At 44.5% G+C, this 26,550-nt stretch overlaps 1 protein-coding gene across 1 annotated transcript in view; it reads left to right on the forward strand.

Moving 5' to 3' along the window:
• LOC141477186 (lipoxygenase homology domain-containing protein 1-like) overlaps positions 1 to 26,550 on the forward strand; it is a 63,171-nt gene that overhangs the window by 13,690 nt on the left and 22,931 nt on the right. The window contains exons 2-4 of the mRNA XM_074166273.1: positions 4,193 to 4,307; positions 13,119 to 13,199; positions 14,046 to 14,230. Of these exons, the coding sequence (XP_074022374.1) occupies positions 4,193 to 4,307; positions 13,119 to 13,199; positions 14,046 to 14,230 (381 nt within the window). The remainder of the gene's footprint in view (positions 1 to 4,192; positions 4,308 to 13,118; positions 13,200 to 14,045; positions 14,231 to 26,550) is intronic.

Here is a 26,550-nt window from a genome sequence, read left to right on the forward strand (position 1 = left end):
GGAATGTATATGAGTTGTTTTTCACACTATGGAAGCAGAAATTTATTGCAAAGCTCTGAAGAAAGTTCTTGTTTCAAGTTCTGCTGACTAAGACAGGAAAACCAGAAACTCTCAAGGTAAGCAGTTGGTAAAACTGGTGTCTCAACTCCGGTGGCTCTGTGGAGGAGTTGTCAGTGAGGGTTGAACCAGCCCCCCCTCAAACTCTGCTTTGAGAGCATATCTCTTTGAGGAGCTTAAAGGTTCCCCAGTCTAACTCTCACTGACGTCAGACAGCTAAAAGCAAAGCCCCATACATACTCATATCTCATAAATTAGTAAAAGAAGAGTGAGACTTTGTGGATGTTCTCAGAAACTTCAAGAGTAACCATAAAATCCCTGTGGATGGTCTCTTTATTTGCATTCAGTGATTGCTTCCATTGAGGGAACATCTAAATAGTAAGATACAGCCAAATCTGGAGTGAAATACCAAAACATCATTCTATCCTGAAAAACTGCTATAATTTGTCTTTAGCTGTTGGACCGAGCAACAGCCCTGAAAGAAATCTTTAACTGATGATGTGCATCAGTGTAAAAGGATGGGAAAATAGCAACCTTTGTACTTCATTACTTTGTAAAGAAATATTGCAGTTTTGTTGGCTTGTGTTTGTTGTTTTTTTTGTTTTCTTTTGCTTTTGTTTTTTAAATCCTTCGATCTGAGAATATAAACTGGATGGATTATTTTTTTTAACTTTGACCGGTGATAAGCATATATTCCACATGAGACTTATGCAGGCAGAGGATAAGAAAAGTGAATAAACAGGTGGCCAAACTTATTTACGTGCTGCTGCTGTTAAAAATGAATTGGGAGATTCCGGGGAATTTGGGCAGATATTTTCCATCAGTGGAGAGGTTTTAAGGGCTGGCATCTTTGCACCATAGAGGTGAATCTTTGGTGAGTATTATAACCCACAATCTTGACAATATTCACAGCAGTGATGGAGGTGAAGTCTCAACAGGTAATTCAGACCTCTTGCATGGTGGAGAGGTGTTTGAGACATGGGGACTCAAAATGAGAAGACTGAAAATCCCGTGAGACCATCTAGAAAGAAAGGAAGGAACTTGGTGGGAAGGGAAGACCTAGCTTGCATGGTGAAGCAGATATGATACTTGAGATATTTAAGTTCTGTCTTTTCTTAATCTTCCCCTTCACAGGTGCAACACTGAAGTAGCAAAATTGATCTTTCTAGCCCAGATTCCACCTTTGGTTAGAAGTGCGGCTTCTACAGAAATCCAATTTCAAGCTTTTCAGCTAATTCGGCTTTATCATCCCAAATCATAAAGATTTTTACGCTTGGGATTTGCTAAGGTTGGACATGTTCTCTCAAAACCAGAATGTCTGACTGTTCAGGAGCAAACTCCTGGGGTGGTTAAGAAATGTCACTAGTCTACAGTTCTTGTCATTTTATATCATGGACACTGTTCCCAGCAAAGGGGCTTGGGGTACAAAATGAAGATGGTGCTAACCACAGCATACGGTCAGTAATGACATGTGCTGCTTGGGCAAGGCTCAGCACGTCTGTCCTGGTAGAAATTGCTCATCCATGTGGTTCTTGCTCACTGTGGTGTGTGGAGGCTGAATTTGGGGTTGTGAACATAAAGTGCAAATTTGTGCACAATCATGGCTTGTGTTTTCTTGCAACTGCGAGACTTCCATTGTGGGAATTAGAGAAGGATTTTGATTTTTAAGGGGCTTGTTGATGGTGGTGTCTTAGACACTTAATTTCCTTGTATCCTATCATCTCATTTGTCAGGAGTTGGAAAGTGGAAGTAGATCAGCCTGACTTACACCTTCTGTAAGGAAATTAAGGTTAGGTGTATAGATGAGGGGATGTCAATACCCACAGAGGTGCAGCAGACCGGTTCAGGAATGGATTTCACTTGATGTAATGTGGGCAGATGTAACACGACAGACTCTGCCTGCCACATATAGCTTATTAGTCCTTGCTCTTCTCTAGCAGTAAAAAGAAAAAACTCACTAGAAAACCTGCCTGGGATTTTGAAAGGTCTCTGGGAACGTATGGAGTGTTGTGATGACTTTTTTTCCTACTTTTTCACGGTGAAAATGCCTTCAGCCACCTGCCTGCCAGCAAGAAGCTGGGCGCAATTTGATCTCACCCCCTGAAAGGAGGAACAGGGCCACATTTTCCTGAGTCTCTGTGGGGAGAGGGAGAACGATGCACCGAAGGACCTTTTCTTGAATGAAAACTTGAAGAGGGATGCTCAGCTGTAACCGCCACTTTGGCAATGCCTATAGGATGCTCCGACAGTGATAAGTGCTTCCATGGTACAGATAAGCTGTGATATGCTTTGAGGTGGCCAGACATAAAAGGCTGCTATAAATGGGTGCAGCAATATTATACCTTAGTGACGTGAGCTCGCTGTTTCCAAAGCAGAGTCGAGTTGGCGCTGAAAACCGTGAAGCAACCAGTGGTGAATCACTGGGGCAGGGTGATTACGAGTCTTCCTCCTGCTAACGGCTAAAGTGAGGATGTCGTCTGTCTCTCCGTGCTATGCCAAACATCTCCCATTGGCAAGGGTGAATGCTAACAGGAGGAAGGTGAAATGAAAACATTGTTTCTCCACATTACTCATATGCAACCTGTGGATTTCACATATTCTTTTCTTTTTTGCAAAGAAACCTCCTCTTCCTTTGAGCCCATAAATGAAATATGCCAAGCCTAAGGATTCTTAAAATTTAGCTGAGCACAGACCATAACTTACTGTATTTATTATAGTAACATCCTCTTCCTTTCCTATTTACATTTGTGGAAAGGTGAGGTTAGGAAAATATTGTGGTATATTTTTTCATCTCAGTGTAATAGAGCCGCTGGAAATGAAAAGCAATTTCTAAACACTTTTACATGAGTGGCCTGGGTGGCTCTAGCACTCTGTCTCCATGCTTTTCAGTTAAAACAGTGATTTAACTTCTTCTCCATGATGGTTTGAGGGAAGAGTGTTGGTGGGGAAAAACATTTTTCTGAGTAGAGAGTCCCAATACAATTTCTGTCTCTTTTGAATGTATGTGAGGTGTAGTAAGGGAAAGATGGTCACTAACAAAATGCACAACTGTCCTGATGCAGCCCACAAAGAAGGACATTTCTACAGCACTAGTTCTGAGAAGTCCTGTACTTAGCAGTCAAGCTGTGCAAGTTGAAATGACAAAAGTTTAACCTTTCTGCCAACTTACAGGTTTGTGCCTCAAATATCATTATTAGTTAATGAGCATCGTGTGGTTGAAAGCCAAAAAGGGCCATCAGGATGCTTGGTGTGGCCATAGGCAAAGTTTTATAATTTCCTCCAATTCCTTCTGTACTGAGCCAACAAAGACATGTCCTTCAGAAAGGTAACCTCTCTTCAAGCTTTAAGTCCTGTTCAACCTTCACTCATCGTACTACTTAAGACTGTGTACAGTCAGAACTCTCTGACTGTAATTCGCATTTATCTAGCTTTACCTCTGTCCATTGGGTCCTGTCATGCCTTTCTCCACTTGAGTAAAAGGCTCTTTTTAACTCGTGTATCTCCCAAGAAGATATTGATGTGTGGTAATAAAGTCACCACTCAATCAACTGCTTGGAAAGATCAATTGATAGAGCCTTGAGACTAATTTAAGCATTTTCCTGCCTTATTCTCCTTATGATTTACCATGTGGTCTCCGGTAAAGTCTCCAGAATGACTGAAATGCAGACTTTTTGGCTGTAGTGATTTCTCAGCATCACAGAAATATTTTATCAGAGCAAACAGGAAAGCGTGGATTGCGTTGACATGTGCATATATGAAAAAGGGCTCAACAGCTTTACTCTAACACTTCACGTAAATTCATCTCTCATATATAATACATGTACATGCATTACTGCAGAGGAGGCAATGTGTTCACAGAGAAGTGCTTTATTTTCAGCAAAATCCTTCCTAACTCAATCCCTCCCTGCCCATGTAAAGCTTCTCCAGCAGTTTTAGTTTGATGTGATGATTTTCACTGGTCCTGTTGATCCCTAGCACTGATCATGTCCTGTCCAAGAGAAGGGTTTGTTTCGGTGGAGGGTGCAGAGATCCGTCTCTGGGGTCGTCAGCTCAGATTTGGGGGTGACTTGGATCTATAATGTATAGGGTGAAGGATTTCTCCTGTTGTCCTGATCTTCCTTTTCTCCTGCCGCAGTTTACGAGGTGGTGACAGTGACGGGAGATGTCCGGGGAGCAGGAACCGACGCCAACGTCTTCGTTACTCTCTTTGGAGAGCATGGGATTACTCCCAAGACTCATCTCACAAGCAAGTGAGTATCTGGAAGGAAATCTGTGTCTTTGAGGCCTGCTCTTCAGTAACTTTTATTGCATTTTGATGAAACATAATATTGTGCTGGTGGATGCAGAGGGAATAAGTTTAAAAAGTATTTCGAGATCACCAGGGAAATCTGAATTTTTGCTGTTGCATGTGTCTTACCAAACCCCTTGCAAACCTGCATTCCTTTCTGTAGGTGGAAATGTGTGTTCAGATCCATATTACATAAGGATCACACTTGCAAGGTGTGGAGATACTTGCTTTTCTTAAAGCCTAAATTAGGAGCTCCCAATTTAGGAGCTGAGAATATCCATCGCTTGTTGGAGAGGGCATGATGGGCCATGTTCGCATGCCTGAATCCCACTGAGGTCTTCATGCTAAGTCAGGTACAGAGATAAGTGTCCTTGAATGTTTCTGAAGAGTAACTCAGTGGGTTTGAAGCGATGTTGTTGATGGGTAACCACCTACACCCAGCCATAGGAAATCTGACGCAAGCAGAAATGGAAGAATTTAAGCTGTTTCCTAATTTAGGCTGTTTCCATCCTTCCTGCTGTGTGCTTGGTTGCACACTGTTGTGGTGGCACTGTTCTGTTTTCCTCCAGCTGATGCCAGTGCCGCCCTCTGGATGTAACTTCTCAGTTCTTATGACTTTGTAGAACCTAGTGGAAACCATATTTTATGATTTAAGAACCAACTATGGTGCTTTTGACTCTCTCAATAGCTTTTTTTTTTTTTCCTTCCTTAAAAAAAAAAAAAAAGGCAAACATCAGGGCCAGCAGGTGCTCAGCTCCCATGAAAGCAAGGTGACTTAATGAAGTCCCAGCTCTGCATATACTAATTTTCCCTTACCCAGACAATTGCACTGAGAGAGAGCAGAAATCCCTTCTCCACGGGGTCTAGGAGAGGCTGTGTGTCTCTGGTTTTCCGTGTTCTTATTGTTTTGGTTTTCTTGAAAATGTGCTTCAGAAATTACTAATCCTGTGCTAATGTCACACAGTAACTTCACATTTTCTCCATTTCTACAGCACCGACAAGAGGTACCTGCAGCTATTTTAAATTTTACCCTCAAAAGAGCTTCTCTTCCCAGTGAAGCAACTCAAACATGAGAGTCTGTAAAGAAAATGATATGGGAATGGTAAAAAAAATACATGAAATTTCAGCCCTGTTTGCCATATTTGAAATTCAGAAATCAGAGTTAGGCAAAGGAGTTTTATTATCCCAGCATCTCCAGAAACACCAGGGAGAACTTGCTGATTGTATGTCATGCATCTATTAAGTAAAATACTTTGTCTCAGTTCTGTGATTTTCACCGAGATGTCCCAATGAACTTATAAAGCTGAATACCATTTCTCTTGATTAAGCAAGGATGAGACCTGAGGCAAGGAGGTAAAAGATGACATGCTCCTATAGCAGAGGTCAGTGGCAGAGGGCAGCAGCAGCTCTGATGGAGGAATTGCTTCTAGCACCCAAACCTGCCTTGTAGTGTTTGGCAAAGCCATCAAGGCAGCATCTGCTTTCCAGGGAGTTTTCCTGTGGTCAGCATTTACATAAAGAGCCGTTACATCGTGAAAGCGCTCTTCTGCATGTGGCTATGGAAAGAATCCAAATACTGTCTTAAAAAAAAAAAATAATAAAAAAATACTGTGTGTCCTTTAGAAAAGAAGTCAGGACATCCCTATAATCAACTTCTGAATCAGCTGTGACTGGTTGTACAAGTCATCTTTGCTGGCACCCTGCCCTTTCCTCCTGCTCTCGTGGCTTTTTTATTGTGAAAGAAGGAAGGAAGGGACATGCAGGGATGATTTTAGGTCACAGCAGCAGCCTGAGCTTGTTCAGACCTGGGTTAGCATTTTGGGCTTGGTCCCTGCTGCTTGCAGAGAGCAGATGGCTGAGGTGTTGGTAAGCAAGGATGAAAGGCACGGGAAGCTGACCTTCTGCATTATCAGGGCTCTTAAAACCGGTGCCATAGGAGGTGACCTCTAGAACTGCAGCTGCAGCTTTCCACTGGGGGTTTCCCAAACACTGGGGAAATTTCTGCATCTCTAAGCAAAGTCTGGTGCGTTACAGAGCTTTGTTGAGGAACAGAGAGAGAAAAGCTAGTCGGAGCGTAGGAGTTGTCTGCAGATTTGCTTAATTGAATAGTCTTGTCTCCTAAATGCGAAGAAAACCATGAACTAGTCAGTTTGTCCCCAAATTTATTACGCAGCTTTGTGAATATGGCAAAAGGATGGAATCTCATGCATCTTTCAACTAAATGTTTACACGAGTTCATTTATGACTGCAGATGCATGATGTTTTATAGGTGTTTACATTTCCCCGTGTATGACAGAAAGCTAAAATATCATGCGTTGCCTAAAGACGGTACTACCATTTCAGATTCTGGTTAGAATAGGTTTTTCTTATTTCTTTTGTGACTGTGTGCTGGTAGTGAAATACATGACATTTCAGATCTTCTTGTCATGTGCGGTCAAGGGAAGACATGGCAAGCTGATGAAATATCATGTGTTTTTAACATTGGCCAGTAATAAGGTAACTGAAAAACAGACACCAATCTTCATCGTGACTCGTCAGGAGGAACATCAGTTCTGGAAGTGGCAGCACCCAAATTCCATCCCAAAAGATGCGTTATTTAGGCCAGGAGGTAGTGTTTAGGTCTGGGAGGGACTGGAATGAATCCTCCTTTGTATTTTCTGTCTGCCAGTCTCGGGGGACAGTAATACCTTGCCACCGGTGCGAGAGGTGGTGGATGGGTGATGCTCAGCCCTGGCAAAATCCTGCTTAAAAACCCAGCTCAGAAACTCTCCAGATCCCCACCTGCCATCCTGCACCAACTACAGCTCAGCCAGGAGCTAAAAGCCCTACCACAAATAGGTTTCTTTCCATGGGCTCCATCACGGCCACATGGGTATGCACGAAAGAATTGCTTGGTGGCATTTTGGCAGTTGCTGAGACCTTTGCTACAGGCATAAGCTGCTTCTCCACGGTCCAATGTAAACCAAACAGTGCTGACCCTCCATAGTGTTTTATTTCTCCTTGCTCATGTGTTTTCTATCACACAGGGGTTGAGTATAGGATAGGACAGATTGCAAAACTCAGCCGGGAGTGCTGCGGCCGACTCATTCACAGTGTTTAGTAGCAAATTTATTTATTTGTTGTTAGGATAAAGGAATCCACTTTTCTCTGTCAGGCTTACCTAGTCCAGCTTGTGACAACCACCATAAATATTCATGGGGAGCTTTTCCCTTCAAAAAAGAAAAAAAAAAGAAGAGAGAGAAAAGATCTAGCAGCAGCTACGGCAATCTGAAAAAAAAGATTAAATAATTGGTAGGTGACAGCTGGCTTCTTACTGAATTTGAGGAATTTATTTCCTGTGCTGAATGCCTTTAATTGGCATTCCCTTCTACCTGGTCTTGGGTTGCTTATACAGAGCTTTTCCTGTTCCTAATGCCAGCAAATACATATGAATTGCAGAATGAGTATGCAATGGTCTTTAGCTGGTGTTAATGTTTGTAGCTCTACTACAGCTGAGCTGCAGAGGCTGCAGAGGATCTGATTTTGTTGTTTAACTGCTCTGGAATAAGTAAGCAAATACAGGGAAGCAAGATTATTTACTCTGAATAGTTAATATATTTAGTTAGGAAGTGCTAGAAAGTTGGTAGAGAAGGGGCTGTTGAGGGTTGGAATGAAACGAACCCCAAGTGCAGTGGAGGAAGACTTCTTGCATCGCTGCTCAAGCACTTCCTTACAGATGAGTAGCAATACTTTTCCTTTAATGAATCGTAGAATCATAAAATGGTTAGGGTTGGAAGGGACCTTAAAGATCATGCACTTCCAACCCCCTGCCATGGGCAGGGACACCTCCCACCAGACCAGGTTGCTCAAAGCCCCGTCCAACCTGACCTTGAACCCCTCCAGGGATGGGGCAACGACACAGGTTGTTTCCTGTTTTAAAGGTGCTTATGTGTCTAGCTATGCTCTGATTTATGCTTGTACAAATCTGCAGCACTTACACTGCACTCTGAAGACTTAATGACCTGGGGCAGCATTAAGTGACAGCAAGCTTTGGAGTCTGTATTTCCTTCTGAAAAAGAAATAAAGTGGGAGATTTCTTCTCTCTCTTGCTCAGGCATATTGGCTAGCCTCTCGTTAACATTTCAGAAACAAAACCACCTGAGAGGGTGCTTAGGCAGCTGTGTAGGACAACCTAAAGATAAGAGTTGGTACAATTAGTGTCTGTATAAATTATAATCCACCTGAAGCTACACACGTAGCAGCTGGCGGTACCAACTACAAGGAAGGTCATGCCTTAGAGGGAAAAACAGCAATTTACTCAAAACATGTGGACTTCAGCTGCTAGACCAGGTCCCTGCTGATAAGTGCCAGCAGCGTTTTTCAGACTGTAAAACCTGGCCAGTTTTCCCACGGGATGAGTATAAGATGCCTTCCTGGAACAAACTCAACCTTTCCACCTTGCTCAAAAACATGTCCCTACCCCCAACTCATTAATCTCAGTTTTAAAAATGTCTGATCTCATTCTCTTTAAAATTTTCAAAAATATTTCTCTGTGGGAACGAGATAGAAATTTTCAGAAAAGTAAAATTTGCCCCCAAATTTCAGCCAAGTGCAAATTCAAAATGTAATTTAATATCGGGAAATGCTGAGCAAACTTTACACCCCTATCGAGGTCGCTATCTGGTTATCTGTACTGGTTATCTGTAGAAGAAGAAAATATTGTCCTTGGTTGAGAGAGGTTTGTGGTTGCTGTGCTTTTCGCTGGTTTCTTTTCCATCTGGAGTATTTTTGGATGTACGCTGCCTTATGCGGTATTTCCAGCCGCCCGCCGACTGATGCTGTCAGCCTCATGACAACAGTCTTGGCAAAATATTTGCAGACCAAACTCTCTGGAGTATTTGCTGCTCCAAGCAGGATGTTGTTAATGATTGGAGCTCCATGTTAAGAGCAAATATGTTTGAACATATGTTTTTTTCTGCAGTTTGGCTGTCTGCAAGTCCATCCAAGCCAGTGTCCTCTCTCCAGGAGTGAATGTGTAGGGAGAAACATTTTTCCAATATCTTTCTTCATCTTGTGGCAAGCTGCCATCATAGCCAGAGGCATGGTAACACAGATTCGCCCAGCCCATACTAAATATTGGATAACCTGAGGATGAGCAAAGCTCTCTGTAGTCAAGCCAGGAGAACAATAAGGATAGACCAGTGCTCTTTCCTTCTGCCCCTATACGTCAAAACTATGCAGTCAACCCCTAGTCCATGAAAATCTTGCCTCTCATGACGTAGTAGGTGATCCAAATGACAGTATTTTTTCCCTGGAGAGTGACAGGCTGTAGGATGGTTTTTGCTGTGGGACCTTCTGAAATCATCCCCAGTACCCAACTCCTGCTAAACATTCATGTCAGGAGCAGGAGGACCTGCAGGCAGGGAGATGCCACCAAGAACTGACTTTTTCTGATGATTTAATGCAACATCTTTAAAATTTTTAATGATTATTAACACAGTGATTCAAAGCTGAATTGGTGCAGATTACTCCATCACTGCTAAAGGTTATTATTTTTATGCCTCTGATGTGTTCAGTACCCAGGTTTCCCCTCTCTTCCTAAGAGCTCAGCTCTGGAAAGGGTGCTGTTAGCTGATCAGAAGTGAAGATAATTTTCTACAAACATTCAACATTTCAATTTCAAATGTGACTTTCATTTAGGTGGTGGGATTAGGTCTGTTAATTCCCCTTTATTAAAACAAACAAACAAAAAAGTTATTTATTAGTGTTTACTAGTGCATATGTTTATTTCATGTACTTTTGCATTTAAAACAGCCTCGTTGATAGTTTCCTGTTGTCAACAAACCAAGTAATAGCCAAACTCTCATGGCACCGGCTCTGTTCTCTGCACCAATGGCCTACAGAAGAGATGGACACGGGGATTTATGAATACTGTGCTCGAACATACACAGGTTCTTGTGGTGTTTTTTAGCGATGTGACTTACTCAACCAGGGGACACAGAGCACCAAATCGTTGTACATCTGCAGTACCACAAGCAGTGCAACCTGCAGGCAATCATTCAACTGACAGAATCTGAAAACAGCTTCAGATACAAAAAAATATTTGAGAATATCACATACTAATCTTTGGTGAAGTTACTCGGATGTTTCTCACAAAGCAATTGGGTAAAATATCCCAACAGACTATAAAAGATAGAGCTATGAAAGCCAATTAAAGATGTGAAATAAAACACCTGCTGAACAATAGGGCTTCAAGTGAAATTATGCTGATTTTCAGACTAAATTTATGGCGAGCCACGCCCACTCCCTGGGTCTGAATCCAGTCAGGCCTGAACATTAGAAATTTAGTGCTGTGATTTCCAAGTCGGATTTTTCCCTGCTTTATTTGTCACCGGAGCTGTGCAAGCCAGTGTGCTGCATTGTTCAGTGTAACGGGTTCCTTATGGTAATCAGGCTGTGAATTTCTTACCCCATCCCTGGCCTGGACGAGACTCTGACACAGCCCATCGGCAATTTCTGTTTTATTTCTCTTTTTTTTGGATGAACTTCACTATAGCCATTCACCGTGGGATATTCCCTCACTTGCGCTGTTCCCTTTTAATGGGCGATGCTAGAACAATGCTAGAAGGAAGGATGGGATTTTTTTTTTAAAACATTCCCCTTTTTCATGCTGTTGATGCTGCATAACCACCTCAAGTGAAGAGATTCAAGTTCTTCCTACCATTCCAACAGCAAGACTTCCCAGGAGTTTGACTCCTGGCCCACAGTCATGTTTCCCCAAGCTCTTTCAAGATGCATGAAGCGTCTGCTCGATGGGCACTTTGGGATGCCCACTTGGTGCTCCTCCTCCAACAGCAGGTTTCCTCCCCGCCGCTCTCCCACCACCCCAGCAACCAAACCAGACCAGTGCTGTAGACCAGCAGCCACCGGGACCGGTGCACAGAAAACTTTGGACTAATTAGTCTCACTTAATATTTTTATGCCATCTCCGTAGCAGTCTGCAGCACAACATCCATCTCCAGAGCCGAGGCGGGGAGAAACCGCCGTCATTACGATGCTCTCTCAAGCCTGACAAACTAATTGCCTCACACTGGCTGACTGTTTTCTCTCCGACAGCCAGGTTGGGGGAGGCTGGGCTGGATTTAATTGTCTCTTGTCTTCACAGCAAGGTTAACCATTTTAGCCTTTTCATGTAGTGGTGATGCTCCTGGGGCGGTACCTGGAATGGCAGGATGGAGGAGGAGGAGGGCTGCTCTTGCATTTCATGAACACACAAAATAACCTTTAAACAAAGGTGCTTGCAGATCCTTCCATGATGTGGAGAAGAGAGCTGAGCAAAACTGAACCCTCTTGCTCGATTATTAATATTCATTAACTTTCTGAGCACAAGCTGCTTGTCACTGTGGCTTTTATGCTGTTGAAGTGCTGTGGTTTCTTGTTCATTTTAATATGACTTCTGGATTTTGCCGTGTTTAATCGTCTGTAGTGATGCTTAGTGGCCCAGGTGAAATGGGGACCCATTGGGGAGGGCAGGTGGGAGAGGCTGTGTCTCCAGAGCAAGGATGGGATGGGTTTTGCCTTGATGTTATTCATAGTGTTTTTGTGGAAAACGCAAGCCCAAAAAAGGATGGAGGTACAAAGATCACACCACAGGCTAGAGACAGAACTGGGAATTAAATTCTACATCCCCTGTCCTGTGCCAATATGCTTTATGTTGCCTTCCACTTGCACCTGTGAAATGCAAACTACACACTTAACACTTCACAAAAAGCCCCAAACAAGTCCCTGTCCTACAGTCATTTTACTTTGAGTGAGATACAAATTGTAGGAGAAAGCTGCAAAGGAAGTTTCAGTGATTGTTAAAAAAATGTTGGAGGATGGGCTTGGAAAGAAACCTTTGATGCAGGTGGATGTTTTTATCTCTGGCTGAGCTCTGTGCAGACCGGTGGCTCCTCAGGGAACTCACCGGGCTATGGAACCTCTTTGCTCCATCACCATGAGTGGGCCAACTTGTTGTCTGGGCGGCAGGATGGCAGGAGAGGACCCCTCTAGGAGTGGAAAACAGATGAAAAGTATATTGAAGCCCTGCAAAGCAACTGAGGGTGGATATGCAGGGGTGCAGATTCATGAAGGTCTTCCATGTTGGCTGACAAGAGTGGGTTGACAAAGGTTAAACGAAGCTCTCACTTGACCACTCCGAACAGGCACTTTCCAGCCGCTCTCCCATGTTTTTTGCTGTTACATCTACGTTTTAGCAATTGGTGGGCGGGCTAGCAAAATTGAGGCACCACAGATGGAACCAAGGAGTTGGAGTTCTTCATGTATTTTTTGCTTCATTGATGCTGCCTTGAAATATCTTCATCAAAGATTATTTTTAGACACATCTAAAAGCCACTTGCTGATGGGAAAGTCTTAGGCTGTCCCACTCTTATCTCTATGGGTGATTTAGCTGAGGATTTTGAAAAACCTTTGTCATGTTTAATTCTTGGAGGCGATATGGAATGTGATCCAAGGTTTGCATCCGCTTGGGCCAGCATTGCATTTCCCCCAAAGCTTCCATCTCAGCTTCTGGAAGGACTCTTAGACCTCGAGAAGGGAAAAAGTCTCTTAAATGCCAGTATTTAGACCATCTGAAACTTGTCACAGGAAAGAGGACATTGAAAAGTAGGTCTTTCCAGTGCTAGGAATGACATTTCTTCACCCTTAACCGCTAGTGCTCTGTCAGGCCACCACGCGTGCCTGCTGACAAAGTTGCTGGTTTTTTACCATAGCTTTTGCTGCGTGTGTATTACAGGAGCAGCACGGCCTTTGAGAGGAGCAAAACAGATGTGTTCCGAGTAAAAACCAACAACGTCGGACAAATAAAGAAAATAAGGTACCTGCACAACGTTTCTACCACAGTACCTGCTCCGCGAGGTGCTAATCGAATGACAGGCTGTAGAGGTTTTAGCATTCGCCATGTTTTATTCATTATTCGTTAACGTGCTCTTATCAAGGTGAAGTTAAGGTGTGGTAAAAGCTTGCTTACTGCCTAAGATGTGAACTGAAGTGTGAAATCACCTACGGGATTGCTTATAACTATCCACACTCCCCACCAAGAATTGTATTTCTGTCATATGCAATCACAGAGAAAGGCGTTTAGGGCTGTTTTTATGTTCCGATGGAGGTCTGCTATCCTCTTTTGCTAAATTAGCGTAATGTAAATGGTAATTATTATGTTTAACCACCATCTGACCTATATAAAACTAAAAATTAGTAAGTAGTACGAAGAAAGCTGGGAAAATGGGAAGAGGTGGATAAAACAAAGATAGAAGAGAAAAGAGCAGGAGGGATACAGGGTGGGAGGAGAGTCTCTCTCATAAGAGATATCTAAATCACTTATGATTTAGATATGCAGGGTAAGGTGAATGAACGCATATGTTGAATGAACTTGCAGGTATGTGTATGTTTGTGTGTATGTGTGCATCCCCTTGCAGACAAGAGCCCACATAGGCACCTATGATATCAGTACACATGCACACACATATATAGGAATGTTGTTATTTACAAAATACCCTGTAAAAGCCCATGAATCCTATGAAACGCTTTGGATAGCCAGGTGTAAGTAGGCATTTTGTGTCTAGTTGCTCTAGCCTTGCCTAATATAAAATACTGCACAAAATTACAGTGCTGTTGGCCAGTCTTAATCAGAATATGAAATCTGGGGTTGTTCTTCCTCCAGGATTGAGCACGATAACACTGGACTGAATGCGGGCTGGTTCCTTGACCGCGTGATCGTGACTGACATGAACAGACCTCACCTCCGGTTTTACTTCCCCTGCAACAACTGGCTGAGCAAGGAGGACGGGGATGGACTGTACGTCAGAGACCTCATCGGCAGCCTGAATCCCATGGATGTGCCCAAAAGTAAGCGTTTTCCAAAAGAGCTCGGTTCCCTGGTGCTTTATCAAACAGGACAGGGTTGCTTTCAGATCACAGAATCACAGAATGATATGGGGTTGGAAGGGACCTCTGGAGATCATCTAGTCCAACCCCCCTGCCAAAGCAGGGTCACCCACAGCAGGTTGCACAGGAATGTGTCCAGGTGGGTTTTGAGTGTCTCTAGAGACGGAGACTCCACCACCTCCCTGGGCAGCCTCTTCCAGGGCTCTGCTGGTGTTCTGATGACTTCAGACATATAAAATGTAATCTCATAATCTATGATAACTTGAGGATTTTTGTAGTCAGTGAAGAGGAAGGTGTGAGATGCTCCAAGAGAGTAATTCCTCCTTGCAGTCTTAGACCTGACATCTTAGGGTGGGATAAATCACTGTTTGGAGAAGCTCTGCTCATTGGTTGACTACTGAAGGACCCGTGATTACTACTTTAAATTAAATTAAATGGCTACATATAGATGAGAGGCATCCTACCCCAGAAGATGTAGCTGGTATCATTGTGTGCTGTCAGAAGAGGCAGCGTGGTTCTAGTCCTTTGTATAAAGTTAAGTGTTTCCACGCCCTGGTGATGACCCGCAGGAAAATTACCACAAATAAGCCAACCCTCTCGCTGTAACTCTACGCCAGGTTTACTGTATGTGTATGATATCCATATTGAACCAGTGCCTGTTCTTCAGAGTGGTTTTAAGCTAATGATGTTGAAACGAAGCCAGGACAGCTTGCAAACCAGACACGTACTCCCAAATCGATAGCAGCGTGTAGGCCATGTGGTGGTGTAGAGTGCCTGTAACGTGAGTGGGAAGACGACCGAGATGCGAAAGTGGAGCCAGCAAACCAGCCTCAGGTGGTGTGTCAGCAGTTTATCTGCAAGTGCTAATGAGGAAACGGAATTGTGCTTTCCTGATGACCTCACTAATGCGCCGTTCCTTTCCGGGAGCTTAATTTTGGCCAAGGAAAGTGAAACACACCCACCACTAGCCACAGGCCTGAGGGAAAGGAGAGATATAGTTTGGTGCACAAGAGGGGAAACTTGTGTTTTTACTAGCATCACATCTTTTTGAAAAAAAGTAGTAGATGTCACGGAATCACAGAATCATAGGGGTTGGAAGGGACCTTCAGGGATCATCTAGTCCGATCCCCTGTGCCACCGAACTCCTTGGGTCTTGCACTACTGTTGTTAACATCACTTAGAAGTGGGTTCTTTTTTTGGTAAAAACAGTTTATTACTAGCCTTAATACAATGTTTTGAGCATTGATAGATGTGCTAGAAGGGCAGAGTGTTATTTGTACTGAGATCCTCTTTGAATTTAACAGTGAAACAACACACCATGACACTGTTTGTTCCTGAAGTATTGAATAATTTTGCCCTATTAAGACATGATCTCCTAAAACAGTTCCAGTATGCTGACGATATAAATGTTAAGGGATACTGCATGTGAGTTAGCGTGCACAAGACAAGAGCACAAGACACTGACAAGCAATGTATGTGGGAGCATTTTGTAAGCGCAGACCTCTCCAGGGTGGATGCCACAGGGGAATGAGATAACGTCTGGAGATGCTCTGCCAAAAACCCACCCAGTTACTGCCGGGGCTGTGTGCACCAGAGTCTGTTGCTGCTCTTTTATCCCTTCAGTCTGTGAAATGGAAGAGTTAAGGACTCTGAAGGGGGCAGGAGGGGTCTGGAAAAGGTAGTGGATCAGTCAAAGCAAGACACAATTAATGAGAGAGAGTCAACCATTCAATCTTAATAGATCTTTAAATGACACAACAGTTTCTCTGAATTTATTATTGTTCCTGCCTGGGAAAGCTGTTTCAAAGGAATGTATGTTATTTTCTCCATCTTGTTCAACACCTGTCTCTCAGCAGGAAAAGATTTGTGGGCTAAGCCCTCAGCTGGTAAAAATCAGTGCAGCTCCAATGAAATTGCTGGAGCAACTTTGCATTTCACCAGCCGAAAAGCTAGTCCTAACCACTTGCTCTCCTGGAGAAGTGGTTTGGGGTTACACATCAGCTGCTTGTCACGTGCTTGGTCCGGGACAAATACAAATAAGGTTGACTCCTGCCTTAAAAGTATGAAAGAAGTGATTTAACCAGGCATTTGTCAGAAATGCATCTGTTCTCACTGCCTATATCAGATAGAAAAGCCCACTTTTGAGTGGCACAGGCTGGATGCTCTGTGGCCATCCGTATAAATGCAGGGAGCTGGGCTGAGGCCAGAAGCACGGGTGAAGGGTTGGACGCCTTCCAGGCAGCAGGTCTGAGTCTGTAAGAGGAGAGGGTTAGCTCAGCTATCTCAGGTTGCAGTTCCCCTTGAACCATAATTAATGAAAGAGAAACATTCCCAGGCTGCGGAGGTGAACTGTCAACTGAAAATGTAAATTTATCTTAATTCATTTGGCTCCCCCTGGATCAGTAAAGGTCTGAAATGAGATTGTGATATGATTTTCTTTGTATGTGCCAGTCATTTGCCCTAAATTTCAGTTGCTTTTTTTCTTGTCTTTCAAATGGATTAAACAGTGGTGTTTACTCTTTGAATATTAACATTTTCTACGCTACTAGACAAATGAATAATTATTTGGTTTGATTTTATGTGCCTTTAAAGAAATATTAGTTGGAATCATAGAATGGTTTGGGTTGGAAGGGACCTTAAAGACCATCCAGTTCCAACCCCCCTGCCATGGGCAGGGACACCTCCCACCAGACCAGGTTGATCAAAGCCCCGTCCAACCTGGCCTTGAACCCCTCCAGGGATGGGGCAGCCACAGCTTCTCTGGGCTTAACCTGGGCCAGGGTCTCACCACCCTCACAGTGAAAAATTTCTTCCTAACATCTAATATAAAGTAACCCTCTTCTGGTTTGAAGTTACTCCCTCTTAAGTCCATGTTCCCACCACTAACAGTGTTCAGTGCCATACTCTTCTCCTTGTTGGTCATGTCTCTTCAATCACTGTTCCCCTTTCTCCTTTAGTTCTTCGTAAACTGCCTGGGCACTGTTGTTACAGACCTTAGACTTGTTCTTTATGTTCATGCTTTATTTGCTGCCACAATCTGGTGTGTTTTTGGAGGTAACCAAACAAGTTTCGTCCATGTTCTCTCTTCTGCAACATCTTCAGCTTTTGATATTCTCTTGGAGACACATCTCTTCTTTGTCATGAGGATTTTATCTTCCTCTCTTAAACTTCTGGGACATACATCTTCTCTGTGATATGTGTCAGATGTGGACTGGAGAAAAACTAAACTATTTTTTGACATATTTTTGCTTTGTTGAAGCTCTGTAGAGGCACTTGAAGGGGACTGTTGGTGCCTGGACCAAAACCTACCAAGCTGTGGGGAGACTCAGCCTCTTTCTTGGTGAGGAAAACAGGCCAGCCAGAGAATCCCTGCAGGGCTGTGAGCTTTGAAGAGGTTAATTTAAAGGAAAAAAACAGAGGCATTATTAAAAAATGTAGAAAAGAGTATGTTACAAAGAATAGTGAACATATAATTGAAAAATTGGACGCACACACAGACAAAAGTAGAGTTCTTTTCATCATCCAAATAGAGTTACTGAGGGTGTCAGGAATACTTAGTGATTGCAGACGCCTGAGTGATTGCATTTACTTATTTGAATAAAATGGCTCCTGTCAGGTTCCCTGTTGAATACCACACACTTCTCAAGGAGAACAGGTCACGTTTTAAGTGCTCCTGCTTGAACGATCCTCTATTCCCTGTATTCACATCCACAGCATCATATGCCCATGGCCCTTTGACAGTGATAGTGCCACAGATTCTTATTTACCCAGCAGCTGCTATTGGCAGCCTGGATTAATTTACGTTGCAGGTATTAATTACAAGGAAGGTCTATTGTTTGACGCCTTATGCTGCTTTGCTTGATTTTATGAAGCCTTAGGATTGTATGACTGTGGCTGAGCCTTTATGCAAGGGACAGGCTCAAAGCTGAAGTCAGGTGCTGCCTTTGAGTGTTGTGGGTTATGGATCACTTTGAGGGTGTCTGATGTCCTCCTCCAAAGAGGTGGGGGAGGAGAGCGTAGCTCGTAGCTGCACTAATAAGAACTACTGAGCCAGTGGAGATGCAAAAGTAAATGACACTTGGGAGCTTGTTCCAAGCCCGTTGTCTGATATCTACAGACTGGTCATGAATGACTCGTGCCACTGTCCAGGTGGACAGACCTGTGTGTCTCCCACCCCATAGGGACTCTTATTTAGCTGGATTCACTCCCTTTTCCCTGGTGGATTTCAGGCCCGGAGCTGCTCTGCACCCGCTGCAGGGGGGACACCAGTGCTGTGTCTTTCTCCAACCCTTTGTGTGACAGGTACAGCTTTTATCACCCAGCTGGAAAGCAGGGAGTCCTGAGATTTGGTCTTCAGGTGTACTTAAGGGTGTTTCAAGATATAATACTGGAATACTTTTGCAAAGCTACATTTTGTCCTAATTCATAAAAGAAGCTGTGGTTTGGTAGGGTTAGATGATATGTTAATTATCCATGGACCACTTCTCCTGTGTGGTGACAACAGGCTGTCACCACTGTTTAGCTGGTTGAGGTTAGTCTAGGCTCTCCACAGTGTGACCTCCAGTTTTCCTCAATGAGGAGCAGAATTGTGGTTAGGTACCACCAACACATATTGGTTGCTCTTGGTTATCCTTGAAACCTCTCCCTAATCAAAACAATTATCTGTACATGCTCTTTTACTGAGAGAAAGCATGAACATTCATTCACAAAGGGCGTGTTTACTCACTTGGTCCTTAAAACCACCTTCAAGAGCGCAGATACCTGAAAATCCATTCAGTCTTCTGTGCGATTGCAATTTATGCTAAGCTGTCAAATTTTGGTCAAATCTTGCCAGCCTGCCTGTTGCAAATGAGGTGGGAGAGCCAAAGACTGATTTCCAGCTGGCTCCTTGGCCATCAGCACTCTGAAATTGCTTAAGATTGGACACAATGGGCTGTAGATGCGGATGGGACAGCAGCTTGTGCTAAACTCTTTCAAGGTTGCATATTCACGGTAGGACAGAACTGCGTCGATGACCTCAGACTGGCAAAACTCCTCCATTCTCTACTTTTACCGGGTGAAGTTCAGTCTTATTTGGTCTATTAATAATGAATCTGTTTACAACGGGTGCATTAGGCAGCACAGCACTGAGGAGCAGGGCAGTCACAATGCGTGACACACCTTGAGGATGGGAGCATCCAACAGTTGCATTGCATTTATTTTTTCCATACATACAGGTGCTGGGCATTGGTCATCTATTGCTTTTTATTATTAATATTATCTCAAAAATGGATGGCAAGACCAGATCAGGTGCAGCTGTGCTGTGTCTAGGGCTAAGTGTGCATTGTTTTTTTTCAGGCAGACTTGATTTTTCTGCCTTGCTGTCACAAGAACCAGCTTTGAACTGGAAGGTTGGTGGTGGCATCAATTCTGGCCTGATTTGGGGTTGATATACGGTACATCTGAGAGTTTGCATGGATATGTCCTAAGGGGTAATGGCTGTGGGGTCACACTGAGCAAATGGGAACTGGATTGTTGTAAAGGCAGATGGGAGGTGAAACATGTCCGTGTGCTTGTGCGTGCCGAGGGTAGTCTCGCCCGTAAAAAATGAGAAGAGTATTTATTATAATTACAAATGAGAGCAGCTCAGCCGATCAAGTTGCGGGTCAGCCCCAACCCATTAGTCTTTCAGAAGTTTCTTTGAATCATTGGTCTGCCCTCCTCTGGGGCAGAGTTAATGAGATCACCTGAGGAGGCTTGGACAGTGTGTGCTCATGGTGGGTCAGAGGAGAAGACCGTGGGTGGAGAGAGCCACTGAAGAGTTTCCTTCGAAGGCAGGACAGGCAGCTGGTGCTGGCATTATGAAGACAGTCTGCACACACGAAAAAGAAGCCTGTGCTGGACTTCCCTGCCTGGTGTGCTTTTAACAGCATCTGTGCAAGCACAGAAAGAGTTGATGTGCCCTAGATACTCTCAGAGGTTTTTAGATCCACTAGGACCTAAAACTCAAATATATGAGTTGGGAATGTGAGCTGTGTTCTTTCTTTCCTCTGCGAGAGAGGCTTCTCTTAAGACTTCACAGTCTACTCTCCAGAGTTTTAATGTTGACTGACTTAAGACTTATGAGGCACCGACCTGGCTGCAGCTGGAGGAGACGCTTGTGGCAGCAGGTATTGATGCACATGCTTGACTTGGAGTCAGTAGCTAAATCCTTGCTGTCCCAGTGGGATATGCACGTCCCTCAGGGCCGGACTGGATCTGAACTGAAGCTGTGGCCAATATTTCTCAATAATGTACTGGTGCTGGAAGCTCTGATAAGGAGCAGCATCTGGGACGTGAGGCACCGGTCGATGATGCCCTGTGGGCTTTGCAGCCTCAGTTTATAGAGCGCCACGTCTGGAGAGTGGGACTGGTCTCTCTCCTGCCCACAGTTCAAAACGATGTGTCACATTTTGGAAACTTCCATGGTCAGAAAAGCTAAAAAGATTATTTCTGAGGATGTAGAAGGCAGGGGAGGATGGGGGGAGAATGAAATATTAATAGGTGTTACCTGCTCATCAAAACGCATCTTTATTTTCATTGAGAACTGGAAGTGTATAATTAGCACAGGAAAAGGCAGCTAAATATATTTATGAAATAAATATGAGTTGTTTACTTTTGAATAATGGTGAATACACTGTATTAAGGCTGAGGCCTTGCTGCATGCTGAGATATTCAATAAGCAAGGTTTGTGGAGGGAGTAATGTCTTCTACTACCCAGCTGATACCACTGGAAGAAACCTGTCAGGCTATCTGGCACACTGAATATCCAAAAATATGGTGGTTTTTTTTTCCCCAGAAAAACTTCAGTTGGTTTAATACAGATTTTACACTCCCTGCAAACTTTGCCCATCTTATATCACCATGTCTAAAACAAGTCAGCTACAAACATTTTACCTGCATTGCATTTTTTGCCTGTTTTTTTGTCTCTAAAGGTGTGTAAGGGCAATGATAACTTGAAATGTAGAAATAAAAAGAAACACTGGTGGCTTGTAAACCACAAGGAAGACAAGATGCACGAGGCTTAGAAATGGGGTGGAAACAGAGATTTGTAATGCATATAAAGGACCTCGTGTTTCAAGAGAAAACATTTTGGAGAGGCATGAGACGTCTCTGCGTGGCTGGTATACAAATCCATGCAGATCCAACACAAAACAGTGTAGTGTGTTTGTGAAGATGGGGGACAATTTTGACCAGTTATGTCTAGATATTGTAATTAAATCAACTATAAGTTTTGAAATAAAGTAACTTTATTTAAATATTTTATTTATACAAAGCAAGACTGAATTACAGTGATAATATGATTTTAAACAATACTGTAAAATTATTTCACTCTTTGTTCAGAGCAGAAATATTTTACTCAAGAGGTTATTTTCAGTTATTTCCTCAATTTTGATAATAGCAGATCTGGGGAAAACAGGAAGCGGATATTTCTTTTGTGAAATGTCTGCAGTTGGTTGTTTTTTTTTTTTTTTCCATGAGCTCCCACCTTGGGGCTGAACTAATGAAAAATAATGAGAAATCCTGGAGAATTAGATGAACAAGGATTTCTGTGCTGCTGTCACAAGGTGAGTTGCTCCGTGCTAAGCTCCATGCTTCTGCAACTAAACCGCTATTGTCTCTTGAGCAAGGTCGTTTAAAGCTCACTTCAAAATGTCATCATCACTTTGAAGTCACAGTAGGAACATCAGTTTAGCATATCCTACAAGCAAAGGCTCCTGCAGGTGGTAGATTGCCTCTCACAGGCTTTGCAGAGGGATGATCTGGGCTGAATCCTAATATATTAACTGTTTTGATGCATACTTCGATTTCATGTAACACCACCACCCCCCCACCCCCCCAAAAAAATGGGCTGAATTTCTTGTTCTCTGGGCTGGATGGGGAGACCAAGGGGTCAAAATCATTATGGAAGGCATGAGGCAGCGGTCGAGGATAATGCAATATTCAACAGAGCAAACATAATCCTTTCCTTTTCCCGTGTGTTATGCCTCCTTGGATGGTAGCAATAATATCTTCTTCTTAAGCACACACTTTTAGAGACGTCTTCTGAGACTAATGAAATGCTGATCCGGAGTGGCACCAGCCTTGCATCCTTGATGCTGCCTCAGAGAATGTGCACCCCGAAGCCATGCAAAGGTTTTTCTGTGTTTTTGGCCAAAAGCAACGCAAAGCTCTTTCCTCATCAACATCCCCTGCACTCCAAGTATGTTTATAATCTGCATTTCCAGTTTGGACCCTTGGTCTCAGGAGCTGTTCACCACCTCTGAGGGCGCAAGCTCATTAAGATAGATAGTTGTCAATTATTTTTGAGAGAGATTAATTATTCTCAAGCTCTAAACCAACCTTTTGAACTCAAGCCTCTCCTGGATGGGGAAATAAAACGTCTTCCTTAACTGTGCACAGTTCGTTGTGCAAGAACAGGCCGTGCTTTTGAGACAGAGCTAGCTCCTGATGAACTCAGCAGGGGTCCTCTGCTTTTACAGGGGTTGCTTTAGGTTCTCATTATGTTTTCCTCTGCGTAGCTACCTCCAGGGTCCCTGCTATTGCAGTAGAGAGAGGTGTAATGATTAGGGATGGGTGAGTTTTCTTCTCTGCAGTGTTTGCAGAGACTCCAGAAGTAGAATAATAGAATGGTCTAGGTTGGAAAGACCTTTCAGATCATCAAGTCCAACTATCACCCAACACTGACAAAACCACCACTAACCCATGTCCCTCAGCACCATGTCTGCCCGGCTTTTAAATACCTCCAGGGATGGAGACTCCACCGCTGCCCTGGGCAGCCTCTTCCAAGGCTTCACAACCCTTTCAGTGTAAAATATTTTCCTAATATCCATCCTAAACCTCCCCTGGCACAACTTGAGGCTGCTTCCCCTTGTCCTATCGCCTGTTCCTTGGGAGAAGAGACCAACCCCCCCTGGCTACACCCTCCTTTCAGGGAGTTGTGGAGAGCGAGAAGGTCTCCTCTCAGCCTCCTTTTCTTCAGGCTGAACACCCCCAGCTCCCTCAGCTGCTCCTCACAAGACTTGTGCTCCAGAACCCTCACCAGCTCCGTTGCCCTTCTCTGTACATGCTCCAGCACCTCAAAGTCTCTCCTGTTGTGAGGGACCCAAAGCTGAACGCAGTATTTGAGGTAATGTTGTGTATGAAAATGCAGTAAGGCATCTTCACCAGAAGGTCAGGAGAAGCTGATCTAGGAAGAGGTGGTGTTAGCCTGGTAGGATGGGCTCTTTCCCAGGACAGACGAGCTAAATTCAAATGCTTGCTCTGAATCAAGCGTGTTGCAATGCCAAACCCCAGCTTTGTGCCCTAACCATGGGCTGTCTGACATTTTAAGGTTACTCTGACCAAGAAGCCTGGCTGTCACTGAGGAATATGCTTGTCAGAAGTGGCATAAAGGAGCTTCCATTTTGACAAGCCAGTGCTTTCCGTCAAGGCGAGATTTTGTCAGACAATTTCTGGTGGGCTGGAATGCCTGACTCGTTCTGACAGCCAGGAACCGAGGCATATGGACGTGAAACCACCTTCCCGAGCGCCTGCAAAGAGGCTGTGGCAGGCTCAGGTTGAAACTGCGCCGTGCCTGCAGACCCAGCCCCCTGCCTCTGCCCCTGGAGACAATTCTTTTCACTTTTCATACTGACTACAAACGCATTTCTCTGCCAGCAGCAATTCGGAGACAGCAGCGTTGCCTCCACTGCTGAGCAGTACAGGACGGATCTTAAACATCGCCACCCTTGGGAGCACTGCGAGAACAGAAGGATAATTGCTCAAAGTTGCCTTATGAGAAGAATCCGTCGCTGCCTACGACTTAGCTCCCTGCTTTTAGCCCAGCATGTTTTGCTTCTGAAGGATGTGACGTTCCTTAGTTGTTGGGCGCTGTGCCCCTGCCCTGCTCCACTGTGGGTCACGCACAAGTCAGGGATGTCTAGCGGGGAATTCACCGTGCCCTGATAACTCTCGGTAATGAAGCATGATTGACTTTGTTTCCCTGCCCAAATCTGGTGACCCTGCTGCTACGAATTCAGCAGCTTGTGCATACACACTCCACCTGATGCCCCAAATAACATTAGCTGCAAGATTTCCTCAGGCAAGTCCACCCTATGGCATTTCAGGTGACCACATTGCTAAATAAATGGCAAAATGACAGATTAATATCACACGGCTGAGCAGTCAGCTGCAACTTGCAGGTGGAAGGATTCGGCTGCATGTGCCCATAGTTGGAGGCAGGGAGAGAAGTTGCATGAGAGCACCCAGGGGTGCTGGGGCTGGATAAAAAGATGCTGGGCATAGTGTTGGGTTAATGATAGAATCATAGAATTGTCCAGGTTGGAAGGGAACTTTCAGATCATGGAGACAAACCATCGATGTAACACTGCCAAAACCCATCACTAAACCATCTCCCCCAGCACCATGTCTACATGTATTTTAAACACCTCCAGGGATGGTGATCCCACCACAGAATCACAGAATCACAGACTCTTCATGGTTGGAAGGGACCTTTGAGATCATCGAGTCCAACCATACACATACACAAAAAAAGAACCCTACACTCTCGGGCACTAGAGCATGCCCTGAAGTGCCACGTCTACACGTTTATTAAATACCTCCAGGGACGGTGACTCCACCACCTCCCTGGGCAGGCTGTCCCAGTGCCTGACCACTCTCTCAGTAAAGTAATTCTTCCTAATATCTAATCTAAACCTCCCCTGCCGCAACTTCAGACCATTTCCTCTGGTCCTGTCATTATTCCCTTGGGAGAAGAGGCCAACACCCACCTCTCTCCACCCTCCTTTCAGGGAGTTGTAGAGGGCAATGAGGTCTCCCCTCAGCCTCCTCTTCTCCAAACTAAACATGCCCAGTTCCCTCAGCCTCTCTTTGTATGACATGTTCTCTAGCCCCCTCACCAGCTTGGTGGCTCTTCCCTGGGCAGCCTGTTCCAACGCTTAATAACCCTTTCAGTGTAGAAATTTTTCCTAATATCCAATCTAAAACTCCTTGGGATGGAGACAGCAGTGGGGCTAGCCCAGAAGAGGTATATGGGGGATAAGAGGGCTGCAGCCCCATGCCCACCATCCCCTGGGGTCAGCGCTGGCAGTGACCGTGGCACCACCGCCCTTCACCAAAACAAACCCCTTGGCTCTCAGTGGAAAGAGCCTGGCTCTGACGCTGCAATATTAATCTTCCCTCTTCTCTGCCAAGAGCTGGGGCTGAGTTGATTCAGTAACAGACAAGCCGCTTGACTGTCACACCTCTGCTAAATTAACGTGGGGTGGAGGTGTCGTATCGGTTAGTGCCACCCCACTGCTGCCCTGAGATGGCATCTTGGCAACGTCTCCGAGCGCCTTCTTGGGACAGCTTTGTGCGTGTCGATGCATTGGGGGGGTGAGGGGTGTCGGGGGGAGCTGGTTCTTCTCTAACAGAGCTGCATAGAAAAGGAGAGTGCCGTGACCATACGTGGCATTTGCGCTTGTGTGTTGCAATGGGGAGAGGGAAGAAAGCAGAAAATAGCTACCGCTCCTGCTACTAAATTTTTGCTCGCTCTTGGCATCTTGCAGTCGGTGCCTCCGAAGCTGCTGACTTCACCTCTAGGAAAGCTCCCCTCTCCCTGCCGGTGCTGCAGCGAGCCGGTGCTGCTAGATGGAGTTGCAGCTCCTACCAGCCGTACACTAGCATCTTGCGTGTTCCTGGTGTTAGGAGAAGCATTCAGGGGGAAAAAAAAAAAAAATCCAAGCAACATCTTGCTCTCTGTTTTGCAGATGAACTCAGAGCCATGTATTGAGATTAAAAAATAGCCACGTGGGTATTTTTGAAGAGATGATGTTACTGCTTTCAATAATGCACGATTAAGGGCTTACAGAGCAGGGCACAACATCCACCCGTGTTTAAAATGAGGAGTGCTTGACTTCAGCCAGATCTCTGCCTGGCTGCAATGAGTGCCTTTCCATGCATGCTTCTAGCAGCTGAATCCTCGCTGTCTTTTTGAGATGCAGCATCCCTTTCTGTTTAAATTTGTACATCCCCCCCCTCCTACCCCCCCGCCATGTAATTCTGTAGGATGTGCTGATGTGTGAAGCACAGAAGGACCCCTGAGCAGAATGAAGAGCTGCTGGCTCTGCTGCAGCTGAGTGTTGAATTGCTCTGAGAGGGAGAAGGCGCAGGCAAAAATTCAGCAGGGCTGAGGATCGATCCTGTTTGATTCCTGGAGCTGCAGGAACTCAAATTGTCCTGTAGGTAGAGCCCAGTGGGGCAGGAATGGGGCTTGAGTG

The sequence above is a fragment of the Numenius arquata genome, chromosome Z (assembly GCF_964106895.1).
Source record: "Numenius arquata chromosome Z, bNumArq3.hap1.1, whole genome shotgun sequence".
In the NCBI taxonomy this organism is placed as follows: Eukaryota; Metazoa; Chordata; class Aves; order Charadriiformes; family Scolopacidae; genus Numenius; species Numenius arquata.